The sequence below is a fragment of the Malus domestica genome, chromosome 09 (genome assembly GCF_042453785.1).
Source record: "Malus domestica chromosome 09, GDT2T_hap1".
NCBI lineage: Eukaryota > Viridiplantae > Streptophyta > Magnoliopsida > Rosales > Rosaceae > Malus > Malus domestica.
In genome coordinates, this window is record NC_091669.1 from 1,536,084 (window position 1) to 1,550,998 (window position 14,915).

Genomic DNA, 14,915 nt, shown 5'->3' on the forward strand with positions numbered 1-14,915 from the left:
CAATAGTGTGTTTCCTTTGTTTTTCCCTTATTTATAGTTGCAACCGGAAAAATTTATAAAAAGAGAAAATGTAAAGTGATTTCTAAATTTTTTTTTTTTACAATCTTCAAATTTTGCATCGCTAAATGAGACTGTCCATATATCTTTAACTACTAGTTTTGAATAAATATTTCTTTACTAAAAGTTTACAAGGTAACTGATATGATTACTTGGTTATAAGACTTTTGAAAAAAAAAATTAAAAGCATTTTGTGTGTAATTTACTATATTCTACATAACTTTTCATTTATTAATTTATTTAATTTAATTTGATATTTTCACTCTCTTTTGATTGATTAAGAGAATTTCGTTGATACGTAGTTTAGATTATAATAAAATAAAATAATTACTAAATAAATAGTTTTTTTTTTATTAATATGATATTATGTACATTAAGTGGTGGAGGGAGTGAGTTAAGCTTCACAATGAGACAGTCATAATAATTTGGTTCGAATTCACTTTGATGAAAATCGAACTTAAAACCTCTCATTTATGAGAGATTTTTCAATTTACTAGAAACACGTTGTAATAATACAATTGGTTGGAAATTTAAAAAAAAAATTCAAACAATATTATTATGATACTTGGTGTATTGAGTCATGTTCAATGTTCACAACGCAATGAAAATTTTATCCTCACTTATAAGTCAAATGAATACTATTAAATCGTAATACTAAGTGACTACTAAATAACTGATTTATATGTTTGATTTGTAAAAGTTTAGGGGAAAGGAAAGCTAATCTATCGGCCAGGACATACCACAAGTCTCATCAAGATTTGAGAACTTACACAAGGGGTCTTAGTCCTTTTTTGGTTTTTACAGATCGTGCACCAAAAATGGTTGCTTACAATAGAACTCAAACATAGACCTTACAACTCAACTAATCCTCGTTGAAAAATACACATATATTTGAGCAATCTTTAAATTAGTTTAAACTAAATTATTGAAACTTCATGCAATAAACACATATTTTTAATCAAATTAGCTACATACGATAATAGAATGTCTGTTTATATCATCTATTCTAAGATTTGATAAAGAGAATATTTTCAAGATGTGCATAAACATAAAACACATACACACTACTCTAACTAAATTAATCAAGAACAATTCTGCAAGAAAATGGAAGATATGTGACTTTTATTTATTTCCTAGATTCTATGAAGGATAAGAAAATGTTGTCGGAGAAAAAGAAAGGTAAACGGGCGATAAGAAGACGAATACAACACAATGATACAATTAGGGCTTCCAGAAAGTGCCCTTTTGGTAGCCACTAAGGCCAAAAACCCATCACAATAATTAAATTACCAATGTCGTATTAGAAAGTAAAACACATTACTCTGGCGTTTCTGAAACTTGAATGTGACAAATATGACATAAACAATAAGGATGTGTGACCTAGATATCAGGTTGGAGGAAAATGGACTGTAGTACAGAGGTTAAGGCAAATAGATATGTGAGAGGTATTGCACGAGTTCGATGTCAAATTATTATGACATATTTTATCGCGATTCTTATGAGAGATTTTTTAGTGTGCCAAAAACACAATTCGATACATCAAGTGTCACACAAGTAACTGGATACTTGAAAAAAATTAAATTAAACCACTTGTATGATGATACTTGATGTAGCGGGATGTATTCTGGCACACTGAAAAGTTGTCTGTCTCCTAGTTCAGATCTACTGCTCTTTATTTTAAACACATCTTTGGATTCATTAAAAGACAAAAAGCTAATATTTTGGTCCCAGTATGCAAGAACCATACCATATACTTAGAAATATCAAGCATCCCGCTGGAAATCAACTGTAAGGCAAATATTATCAACGAAACAAAAGAAGGAATGGCACAATTCATTTGGTGATTAGGCGAACTAACAACAATAAAAAATATAAAAAAAAAACGAGTCAATAAAATTAGAATCCCCCATTCTTTTTTTACATAATTTTTATTAAACATTTGTTTCTTTTAAAAATTTGATTAAGACGCTTTAAATAGTGTCCACCTAATCATTTTTAAATTTATTTTATTTACATGTCATTAGTTTATTTATTTTTTAAATAAAAATGCTATATGTTGATTTCCCACTTTATCCTTTTAGGGCACGTTTGTTACACCTCCTTAGGAGGGATTGGCTTGGACTACCTTAAGTAGGACTATAATCCTACGTTTGGTAGGTTGTGGGACTAAAATAAATGGGACTCGCCTCGACTACGAGTCCCTGCGAGGCATGCTAGCCGGTCTTCACGAGTCCCCCCAAAAACCAAGGGATTAGCTAGGAACTTCGCTTCGTTCTGCTTGATTCACCTCATCGACCTCGATTTCGACGGCATCTCTCTTCGTCCTGCTTGATTCACCTCCCTGTGAGCCCTTTTGTGAGTTATGGGCTTCTTCCTCCTCCCTGCGAGGGTTCTTCCACCACCAACATCAACCACAAAAAATCCCCCATCTCATATTTCCCACCACCAACCATCACCCACAAAAAATCCCCAATCCCATATTTCCTGCCGCCACCATCGCCATGGACGAGCCATCCGAGAAGCTCCAGAACCTCAAGTCGCTGAATTCTCTGCCAGCAGCAGGTGGAGTCGCTGGTGCAGGGCAAGGCAGATTTGGAGTCCGAGGAAGATTTGGGTGGACAAAAAAAAGAGAGAGGAAGATGAAATGGTAGAGAAAGAGGAGAGGGGAGGGATGCAATGGGCGGAAAAAAAAAGAGAGAGGAAGATGTTCTAGAAAGGAGATGAAATGGCAGAGAAAAGGAGAGGGGAGGGCTGGAGAACAAAACAACGAGAGAAGATAAAAGGAAAATGATAATTTAATAATAAAATATTAGTATATATAGATTAAATTAATGATAAAATATTGTAAATATAAATTTAATAATAAAATATATTAGTCCTGCTTTTTAATCCGACACTGCACCAAACGCTTCACTAAATCAGTCCAGCTTAGTCTAGTCTAAGCCAGTCCAGTTTAGTCCCTGAAGCTAATCCAGTCCAAGATAGTCCGGTGCAACAAACACACCCTTAGTTGATAAGGGGAATTTTTTTGGCTTGTCAGGATTTATACCTTTTTTTTAGGGATATTATTAATGGCTATTAACTAAATCACCAATATTATCTATAAACTTTGAATTTTGAATTTTTTTTTTGGCGTCAGGGTTTATACCCCTTTTGTTGGCTCATTCACATCATAAAATTATTATTGAAATATAAAAGTTGTTGATAAAAAGGATGAGTTTGGAGTCTTTGAACTGAGATTAGTGCTATTCGGCGGCATGAGATATATAAATGTGAATTTTAAATTGAAATCAATTTGAAACATATTCAGGTCAATTTGAAACATACCAATAACAACTTGAAACGTACCGATGCTAAATTGAAACGTACCCATTTCACCGTGAAACGTTCAATAACAACTTGAAACGTACCGATGCTAAATTGAAATGTACCCATTTCACCTTGAAACACGTTCAATAACAACTTGAAACGTACCAATGCTAAATTGAAACGTACTCATATATAAATGTGAATTTAAAATTGAAATCAATTTGAAATGTATTCAGGTCAATTTGAAACGTACCAATAACAACTTGAAACGTACCAATGCTAAATTAAAACGTACCCATTTCACCTTGAAACATTCAATAACAACTTGAAACGTACCGATACTAAATTGAAACGTACCCATTCTAACTTAAAACATACCAATATGTCGGTTTGAAACGTACCAAATTATCCTTTAAAAGAAAATGTACCACTAAATTCTATTTCCCAAATGTACCATGTTACGTGAAAAAGATGGAAAGATGGGTAAAAAGTTTGCAAGAACAAAAAGCATACCCTTTGATATAGATACTCAGATTAAGAGGTGTACATAAAATGAAATATGAAGGAAATGAATATGACCAACAAGGGAGAACGAAAGAGGGTTTGATTGGCCAATCGAGGAAAGCAGTGACATGAAAAGAAAAAAATTGCTAATGGTTGTAGAAGAAGATAGAACTTTAGTTACTTGTATGGTATGGAGTTAGGAGTAAAATGCATGTTAGAAAAATAATTAGATCTGGTTTGATGTGTTAAGATTTTTAAAACTAATCTACTACATTTTAGGAGATTTGGGATATTAACATGATAATTATTAATTAATTAAGGGTACATCATAATGGCAAATCGTTTAATATGGCATTAAAAGGATGTTACTTATAAAATAAGTGGCACCTTAATTGTAGGAAGAATGTTTAATTAAATTATTAAAAGAAGCAGATGTTTAATCTAAGAAATTAAAAAAAGAGGCGCCTATATCAAAACTACCCTAATTTAAACACTGAACTAAATGATCTTTACTAAGATGTGGGTTGTTGAAGAGTTGGATCATCACTTTCCTTAACTATACCAAACAACATACTCCAAATGGCTCTTGCAATCGTTTTTTTACCTATACCGCCCAGACTACAAATTCCAATTATTTGAACATCAGGTGAACCTCCAACATCCAAGTATTTAGTACTGAATTATTGCACTCGAAAAGCTATTCCAACTGAGTGTTTGGCTTCTTTTAAGTCTGTAGTTTTCAGTAGTCTCCTAATGTCTCCAACAATTTTCTCGATAAACAATCCTTCATGTCTCGCAGTTAAAATTCAAAATTATACAAAAGTAAGATTCATCATGCAACTGCAAGATTTATATCAACTAAATGCCTCATTCATCATGATTAGATATTTTGGTAGCGAAAACGTTTTGAATAAATTAGATTTGATCAAGATGACTAGTTAAGTTCAATTCAGCCGTGTTTCCGAAATGCATTGTAACTGTAGTAGTTAAGCTCAGTTAGATTGCTCATGAACTATAAGAAGACGTTTGTTTGCCCTCACTAAACCGTATTATAGCTTTTAGTCATACAATTAGAAATCCATTAGAATTAGTAAATGGGTTTGACATACGGAGGATTCGTCCTTCACGCATTACCAAAGCTCCAAAGTTTTTTCCTATAAACGTATAAAATCAAAGTCTGATAATAATCTCCTTATTTTTGGTGAATTAGTGAGTTTTAGAAGCTAATACAAGACGTTGGAATTAAATTTAGAGGAAGAATTAAAATACCTGTCCGCTGTGGTTTTAAGATTCCGGCCACACAAATCTGCAAAAGCCTTAAGATCCTTCTCCACTGCTCGACCTCATCTGGATCTTCATCCCTTTCATGCTAACAAAGTTAAAAGAATAAGGTAAAGTGAGACACCTAATAAAAGTTTAGGTGGTAAAGTGAACAAATCATCATATAGAGTAAAGTAGAATTTTGTGTACATAAGTGTCATATAAATGCCTTTAATATTTTGTACATATAGAAAATAAATAGGGTTAATTACATCGATGTTCCCTGAATTTGTCATTTATCTTCATTTTCATTCTTAAACATTTTATTTGTTTTATGTGATCTACAAACTGACTTTTTTTATATATCCTTTTCGTCGACTTCATCTATTTTTCTGTTAAGTAGAGATGATAAATTTAAAATTCATCCCACAACCTGAAAAATGGGAAAAAGGAGGTGGGTGTACAAAATTCTTGCTATGCCCTCTATATTTAACAGAAAAATAAATTTTTTTGGGTCAAAAAATAGATTTTGTTAGATTAGATACCGACAGAGTTTGAACTCACACCGTCATACAAGAGCTTAACTCCTTTCCACCACTATAGTAAAAGGCCACTTGCAACAGAAACATAAATTGAGTTAACGGATATAATTGAATTACCACATGATAGAGTTTGAGAACCACACTAAGAAAAAAATAAGAAAAACTATTCTAGAACGAAAGTAAAATTCATGACAACAATGTTGTATATCTGAAAAATAGTTCAAGCAGATTAAGATGTTAGCACAGAGTCATTTATCTAGTTTATTGAACAAACAACGAGGACATCAATGCCGTTTTTTCTGTTTCGAAATTCATAAACAACAAAATTAAGATTTCTTTCACAAAAATTATCATAAATTTTGACACAATTGACGTTTGAATTATAATCCAGCAGGCAAATCGAAAATAATCATAGGAGCTTAGAACACACCACATCAACATTTAGCAAGCAGTCTCATAAGAGATCCCAATCAAGATAAAACCATTCAACAATTTATTACATTTCATTCATTTAAGAGCATGGTTCAAAGGATTATTTAATTGACGTTATAACATCTTTCTACAAAGAAAAAATGAAAAATAAAATAGGGCGTTGACACCCGTGGCAAAACCCGACATGGATTTAAGTACGTTTCAACCTGACCTTCTGTAAAAGCTATAGGCCACAACCACTGTTGCCACTGCTCCAACCACGGCAGCAGCTGCGAGAACGTCACTTTGCTCCCAGTTCCCAATCAAGCTTGACAGCTTCCGTAAGGCATCCTTCCTGGCACACGACTTTGTGGTTTCTTTCGGCTTTTTATCCTCACTTCCACCATCCTCCTCCAAACTTACTTCTTTGCAGTATGTAAATCCATCACTATTAGCACCCTGGCAACAGCCTGAAAAGTTCTCATTATTCTCAGTTTGATTGCCCTTTTCTTGGTGAATCTGATTGCCATTTTCTTGTGGCTTATCCTCGATTTTCTTATTTTCTTCTCCATTTGGAAGTTCCAGGTCATTAATTTCTTCAACTTCATCAGAAGATGCTCCCATTTGGCCCCTGTAAGGAATGAAATTGAATTTCGTGTTCAACAATTTAAAGATTCAACTCTAAGTTTCGTCAATAGCAATTGAGTAAGAATAGGTATGATCAAGCTTAATAAACAAATCACAACAACAATACAAATCAGAAACATATACATGGTAATACAATTATATCTAGTTCTTTTATGCTTTCTCCACAAAAGTTCCTCCATGTTAATGCAACGCTATATCAATTAATCTATCATACAAGACAAGACATAATCAGCAATTGAAAAATATGACAACACAAGCCGTCCATTGAAATTTTCATCCAAAGATAGTAGGCAAAACCAAAAATGTACAAACCTCCAATGTCGTTCTATAATCTCTCCCTTCCCAATATGTTCATCAAGCAATTCCGGCACATAACCAGGACTGACAAATGGATACCTGCAATTAATAATACATAATATTCAAACTCCTTCATCGATCCCAATACGATAAATTTTAAATTGTTATGATCCGGATATTACCAATGGTATGTCATGCTTCCATCTGGGTCGTAGGTCGTGAATATTCCAGCATAGTTGTGGCCTTCAAGGTGAAAGCAAGCAGTAACAAATACCTGATTCGTCAATCCTCGCATCTCAAACTCCTCTTTCAACTTATCAATGCGAACACGTGCACTATCACGATTCCATTCCTCTTGACTCATATGTGTGTATACAAATATAAGGGCAAATACATGGGGGCTAGTCAATGACTCTTGCACTCCCGAAGCCCATGGTCTATCATTCACAAGGACATCATCAACAAAGCTATCCACATTTGACTCTTTCAAGCCCCTTTGATCAACAAACAAAAACAACCCCAGAATCATAAAAAGGGATTTACATGAAACAATAACCTAACACTCTTTAATTCCTTGTAAGGCAAGGAATTAGTCGTAAACTAAGTCATTAAATTCAATTTCGAACTAATTTCAAAAGCTAACACGTATTTAATTATCTATTTAGTTTAGTACATTCAGCACAATCTTGTAATCAAAAGAGAAGTCGAAACAGAAATTACTTTATTCTAAACTAGGAAAATAAATTGCACTGCTCATGTTGGTTATTGAATGGGCCCTCGATTATGAATTAATTACTGTTTGCCATTGTGTGTGTTAGTGTGGGCCGTGCTTAACAGCTGGGTTGGGCTACTGCATTTGGGCCCAGGGTGCAGCTTTCACAAGTTTTGGGCTGGGTTTCACCGAAAGATCAAATGACTCTTTTGCCCCCTTCACTTTTAATCCAACGGCCACCATTTGGGGCGTTTTTGTTCTGCAATTCGGTGTGGTGCTCGTCAAGGAGATCGCGCAGAGAGGCAGAGGGTGACATCGAGTTTAGGGTTTGCACAGTGAGAGACAAGAGGGTTGATGGGAAGGGTTGGGGGTGGACACAGGGTTGATGGGAAGGGTAGGAGCTAGAAAGGGGGTTGGGGGTGAGGGTGGGTTCTGTCCACTGACGTTGGTTGCAGAGAGAGAGAAAGATGGGGAAAAGTATGGGGGTGGGGTTGAGGGGAACGGGTACAGAGAGAAAGAGTGAGGGAGAAAGAGTGAGTCTTTATTGAGTTTCAGAACTTTCCTCTCTGATTTTCTGATTATTTTCTCAATTGGGCTTATTTCTTACCAATTTCCTTTGAGATTTATGCATGTGTGTTTGTTAATGCTCTGTTTCTTCGTTTTTACAGGAAATGGAATTGCTCTCTTCCTCTTCTTGGCAACCATATATGCCCTCTCTCTCTCAAATTCTTTCATCAGGGGTCTAAGGTGATGCCTTTTTGCCTAAAATATCATTTTGTTAAATGACTTATGATATTTTGATTCTCTGCACATTCTGCGTAATTCAAAAAGCAAAATCTCTCTCTCTCTCTCTCTCTCTCTTTTCCTTTTTGTGGCTAAAGATCATGTCTTTTGTGTCATAAATTTTTTTTTGTTACATGGGGTTCTGTATATCTTTTGGATAATCAAAAAGCTTGAATGTTAACTAGGTTTCTTTAAATTTCTTTGAATTCTACCTTGTGATTTTGGTTTAGAAATGTGTAGAATTACATTTATGAGGATCATAAGGAAGAGAAGCACAGATCAGTTCTTAGGCATTCCATACGTAATGACTATGCTTAACTGCCTACTCCCACTTGGAATGCTGCTTTGCTTCTCTCTCTCTCTCTCTCTCTCCCCCCCCCCCCCCCCCCCTTTCTCTGCTGTGTATTGCCTAATTAGTTATTTACATTTGTTTATTTATCTCTGTAAAGCTTTCATGCTTGGATTTTAAATGTACGATTCAATTAGAAACCTTTATAATGTTGATGTTATAGAACATTCAACAGATATATATTCAACATTAGGTAGCTCTGGCAAAATCATATAGATTAAGATTTGGTAATATATGGAGGTGAGAGTGAATCTGCCTTGCTTGCCATGATATAGGCTTGCAATGATGGCTTTCTCTTTGTAGTACTACATTCTACTCTTACATGTTAACATCAGAAAGCAGACTAAGATAGATCCAAACCCAATCTTATTAATTAAAGTTAACAGAAAGAAAATGATTTATGCATGCCTTTGTTTGTTTGTCACTTGATTTTGGTTTAGGTTGACCATAGCTAAAACATTCAAGACTTGCCTAACACCTAATTTGACGAAGACCGTATCCTTTTTAGCCTTTAGTTGTGTGTTTGCTAGCTAGATGGGTGGTGGGTGAGTCTTGGATGTTATCTTGGATGTCTTGATTATTTTGGTGGGCGAGTCTTGGATGTTTTGGTTATGTCTTATTTGACTCTTATATCTTCCCTTTTTCTGAATTTTCTTTATTTCTCATCCTTTAAACTTTGTATTTTTTTTAAATGTATATATTTTTTGGTGATGCAGATAGATGAACATGTTCAAGGGAAAATCATGAACCACAGATCACTGCATCTGAATATCGTTTGATTCCAAGAGGTCAGTGATCATAAACTTTTTCATTTTGTATTTTAAGAATGAATTTGGCAAGTTGTGTTTGAATTTTTTATAAGTATCTGCTGAGGGTGGGTGGATGAAGACAGAACATGCTAAATTTGGCCTTTGGTGTGCTTAAACTGGTATAGGGGATGGTTAGAACTTTGAGCCCGGAATGCAGTAGGACTAAGAGAAAATGCCCTACCCACCGGGGCAATCCACCACTTGCAGAATAGTTGTCCAAATAACTCTGCTAAAAATATGATCTATACTTCCTGCACTTTGTTTTACTGTGAAGTGGAAATAGTCTTTAGAGTGGCTTATTTGTGATAATTGATAAATAGGTTTGTGTTTAAGACTTGAGAGTAGTGCGGTGTCTTTCTTGCTGGTTCTGCTCACACCACCTCTGATTTTAGTGTAGAGTCTCAAATATGGGATCTCTGAATGTCCCCTGAAATGGAATCCATCTCGATTTTCGTCTAGTTTCAGATAGGGAAAGTTAGGTCTGAAGCATTTTTACATAAATAGTCAGTCATAATATAACTAAAACTTACATACTTTTTCAATTTAATTGTTGTTTTGCATCAGGCAAGGTTTTTCATCCAGCAGTTGATATCCGGAGTTGGTTGCTGTCATTTGATTGTATGTAAATCCTATAATTCGGATTAAAATTTACCTGTATTTGATCATTAGTGGGAAAATCAACACATCGCCGTCGGAAAATTCAGTTCCTTCGCGTCCTTCAATTACTGTCAGCAACGTCTATCAAAAACCAAGAAAAAAGTGAGTAATGGGGTTAGCTCAACACCAGAACTCAGTAGCTCCGGGAAATAAGAAACGGTAAGAAAAAGCAATCAGAAACCCCGACGAATTGAGCTGGAAAGGGGACCTTAAAGGTGATGTCGTTCTTGCGAGCTTTGAGAGCAGATGCGAAGATTTTAGGGAGTGGATCGGACTCATAGCCTTTGATGCGCCATGGCCAGGCCTCTAGGGTCTTGTAGCAGAGGAAAACGTGGCGATAGTATGACAGTGTATCGTCATCAGTGTCTTCATCAGACTCATATGACACAGTAGTGTCTTCATCAGACTCATATGACATAGTCTCATAGTTGTCCCAATTAGTACGATCATCGGACAAATCCCATTTTAGAATATCCACTCCAGTTTTGTTCACCTTAATAATTGTATTATCTAGTCCATAAAATTGTGCTTGTACAAGAACCATGTCGCCGCCTTTCAAATTGAGCTTCTTGTTTGAAAGATTTCCCAACCAAAGATAATATTCATGGGAAGCAGTTACGGTGGCCTCAATTGGCCAGATACGAAAATTAGTTTGCTGGGTACGATTAACAACATCAATGGTTAGAAACCCACTAGAGTCGGAGTTGTCCGAAGAATAAACGATGCCCAAAGCCAACCCTCCTATATAATCAATACATGGCGGCACTTCAAATTTGACTGTTTCATCCTCTCTCGCGACATAGGCTAACCGCTTCGGAATATCATTTCTAGAGAGAAAAATTCCACCAAATGCATTTTTCTACAGCATGGGGTGCAAAGTTAGTAAAAGCAACAATACAAAAAGCAGAGAGAGAGAGAGAGAGAGAGAGAGAGAGAGAGAGAGAGAGAGTACCATACCGTTTGGAGGTTCTCCTTAAAAGTATCAGTGAGACTGGTACACCCTTCCATATAAATTGAATCCATGTAGTCCAATGAGTTCTCCAAGTTTGGAATATCTTTGAGTTTGCGGCAGTCTTTCAGTTGCAAGTGTTTCATTTTCGACATCTCTGAAAAGTCGGACACTATTTCCAGTGCAGTGCAGTAATTCGCTTCCAATACACATAAACTGTTGGGCAAATCTGGGATTGCCTGAAGGTTTGTGCAATGATTTAGACATAAACTCCAAAGCTGAGAAAGACCACTGAGAATGGGTAGCCTATTAAAACCATTCCCACCTAGATCTAAAATTGTTAAAGAAGATAGACTCCCAATTATTTCGAGAAGGGCACCATCTGTTATATTGCAGTCGCTGAGATGTAATTCCTCAATCATCTTCAGTTGTGCTAAAAAATGGTAACCCCCACACAAACCCTTACAGTCTCTGATGGTCAAGTACCGGAGATGTGGGAGTTTTGAAAAGTTTGGTAATTCAGTCAGGTTACGGCAGTGTACAAGAACGAGAAACTTCAACTTCTTAGGCAACTGTTACTCAAAAAGAGAAAACAATAATAAAAATCCAAATAAATAAAAGAGATAATACATGATGATGACTGATGTTGATATTTACAAGGACATTGATATTTAGATTGTACCAAGTCCGAATCCTCCCAAACTCGTACGATCTTGCTGGACCATAATTCCATATAAACTAGGTTTCGTTGATCAAAATCTGCTGGTATGGCTTCAAGAGGAAATCCAATCCAATACAATAATCTTAACTCCTTGGAAAGATGTTTGTAGCTTCCAGTCAGCTTTACATTTCCCAGCCAGAGAATTCTCAGTCGCCACATCTTCTTAAATGCTTCTGTACTGAAGCTTTGCTCGTCATCAGAATGTTCTGGCAAAAATAATTCTAGTCCTTCAACTGCTTCTGTTCCCTGTTAGAGATAAAAAAAAAAAACAAGAAAAGGATAATATTCACATGAAGCAAAGCCATGAATCGGATGAATGAACTACTAACAAGGTAGGGCATACAACATAATTATGTATTTTCTCTTTCAAATTACCCAGTGGATGAAAGCCTTTTCTTTTCTTCTTTTTCTTCGAATATACTAGGTATGTCATACATTATATAGATGCAGGATATGCGTATATACTTCTCTTTCTTCATATGTACTTAACATCTTTTTTATTGCAAAAGTACTTACAGATTCGTTCCATAGCACACTTTTTGCATCTTCCATATGCCACAATCGACTACGTTTTCCCAGTTCCACAGGAGATTCTGCCCGCACAATTTCTCTTCCCATATCTCGAATCAAATCATGCATCCTCAATGCTCCCCCTTTATCAATATATAAGAGACATCGATCACAAAGTGTGGTAATTTCTGCTTCTACAGAAAAATGACTACAACCATCCAATATTGTCGCGACCACACTTATAGACACTCCAATAAAGAAATTAGATATGTCAAGGAACACACCCTTCACATGATCGTCACGTAACCCATCGTAGCTTAATTTAAGCGTTTGATGAATTTTTCCATCTGGAATATTTCTTAATTTATTCAATGTACTTTTCCATATGCTTTTACTCTTTTTCGTAGCCAACAAACGGCCAACAACTTCAAGAGCTAGGGGCAATCCTCCACAATAATCAACAACATCTCTTGCGAGTTCAATATATTCTTCATCGGGACAATCATTTCCAAAGGCATGCCAACTAAGAAGCTTAAGAGCTTCGTCATCAGTCATTCCTTGTGCTTTATACCTTTTATCCACCTTTTGTATATTCAGCACTTGTTCATCTCTTGTCGTTATAATAATCCTACTCCCTGGACCAAACGAGTCATGTGCTATTGCCAATTTATCTAATTGGTCCGCATCATCTATGTCATCAACCACGACAAGTACCTTCATGCTTCCAAGTCTTTTCTCTATCTCCTTGGTTCCTTCGGCAACATTGCTTACCTTAATGTCAGGCCGTTTCAAAATATCTCGAAGAAGTTGTTCTTGCAGACTAACCATATTTTTCTTGTTACTCCTCACCTCTTCAAGGTAACATTGACTGCTGAAACTATGACCATATTTGCTACAAATGGCTTTGGCAAGCGTTGTTTTACCTATACCGCCTGTACCCCAAATTCCAATTATTTGAACATCAGGTGAACCTCCAATGTCTAAGTATTCAGTGCTGAATTCTTGCATGCGAAGAGCTATTCCAACTGAGTGCTTGGCTTTTAAGTCTATGGGTTTCAATATTCCCTTGATGTCCCCAGTAATTTTCTCGATAAACACTCCTTCACGCCTACAAGTAGAAATTCCAAATTACGAGAGCCATACTAAATGCCTTATTCATCATGCCTTTATATTTACATATTGAAACAAATTGGAATAAATTGTGATTTACTGAGCTCAATTCAACCACGTATTTAATCTTCGATTATAATGTGAATAACCAATTGGACTACTACACAATTGTAGCTTTCAGTTATATAATTAAGAATCCATTACAATTGGTATTTTAATTTGATAAAGTGTGGAACATTTGTCCTTCACACACCTATAAAAAACAATCACTTCCTTAATTTTGACGGAAATTCTTATGCAAATGCTCTACCTTTTATAAAATTCATATACCAATTCTAATAAATTTTTATGTAGTGACCAAAATTACAGTTCTATCATAGTTCACGGACCAACGATCCAATTTTTCTTATAACATATAAAATCAGGATTCAATGCCTTAATTATAATATCTTAATTTTGGTTGATTAGTGAAATATGGCGATATGAAATTTGAAGTAAACAAAAAATTATACCCGTCGGCCGTGGTTTTGAGGTTCCAACCGGCCAAATATGCAGAAGCCTTAAGATCCTCTCTCCACTGCTTGACCACATTTGGATCTTCATCCTTTTCATGCTTCTGAAATGCTTCCCCAAAACTATCTTTCTGTTTCCTGACTTGAGAAGGGTCAACGTCGTAGAATATTGGACAGACTATTTTCCCCTCTTGATTTTTTAGGCACCTCATGATCTTCGACAGCTCCCTCAGGCACCATCGGGACTCGGCGTACCTCTTTGAGAAGACGATGACGGCGATTCTCGACCCTTCGATTTCTTGGTCAAGTTCACTTTGTATGTTTTCCCCCCTTCTGAGCTGTGTGTCTATAAATGTGTTAATTCCGGCATTGCGTAATGCAATGAAGAGGTGGTCTGTGAAGGTGTTGCGGGTGTCTTCACCTCTAAAGCTCAGGAACACCTCGTACTTCCAGCGGTTTGAGCTCCGCGAGGAAGACGAAGAGGCGGCAGCGGCGGCTCCATGATCGGAGCTGCTGGCATCCATTGCAGCCTGTAGAAGTGCAGCTTGACTTTCAAATAACCAAAATCAATCTTTCCCAAGCTTCCCCAGTGTAGGCGACCCTTTTAAATTTTTTGCATAGGGCAATGATGTCACTGCCGTGTCGATAACGCGTGAGTGGTATTCCTCCCACAATTTAATTTGTATAAATGTTACCATCAAATTTCAAAAAAATAAATTGTATAACTGCTTTACGATGCAATTTCCTTTCTTTTGTAGTTTTAAGGGTGGTGCGC

At 36.0% G+C, this 14,915-nt stretch overlaps 1 protein-coding gene and 1 long non-coding RNA gene across 3 annotated transcripts; one reads left to right on the forward strand and one right to left on the reverse strand.

Annotated features, from left to right (window-relative positions):
* Positions 1-4,853: 4,853 nt before the first annotated feature.
* Positions 4,854-14,864, reverse strand: LOC103429116 (TMV resistance protein N-like). 2 transcript variants are annotated; one of them, XM_070805295.1, is made up of 11 exons: positions 14,141-14,864; positions 12,525-13,626; positions 11,970-12,254; positions 11,296-11,859; positions 10,547-11,197; positions 10,334-10,419; positions 7,211-7,522; positions 7,044-7,127; positions 6,316-6,714; positions 5,140-5,239; positions 4,854-5,024 (listed from the first exon to the last, which is right to left on the reverse strand). In XM_070805295.1, exons 1-10 carry the CDS (start codon positions 14,662-14,664, stop codon positions 5,188-5,190), a joined length of 4,059 nt encoding a protein of 1,352 aa, XP_070661396.1. In that variant the 5' UTR covers positions 14,665-14,864; the 3' UTR covers positions 4,854-5,024; positions 5,140-5,187. The 2 variants fall into 2 exon arrangements, with proteins under 2 accessions (XP_070661396.1, XP_070661397.1); XM_070805296.1 differs by lacking the exons at positions 4,854-5,024; positions 5,140-5,239 and having other exon boundaries at positions 6,143-6,714; positions 7,211-7,465.
* Positions 8,140-10,917, forward strand: LOC139188150 (uncharacterized). Its single transcript, XR_011571365.1, has 4 exons — positions 8,140-8,273; positions 8,409-8,487; positions 9,589-9,660; positions 10,246-10,917. It is a non-coding gene; the product is annotated as an uncharacterized lncRNA (long non-coding RNA).
* Positions 14,865-14,915: the final 51 nt, after the last annotated feature.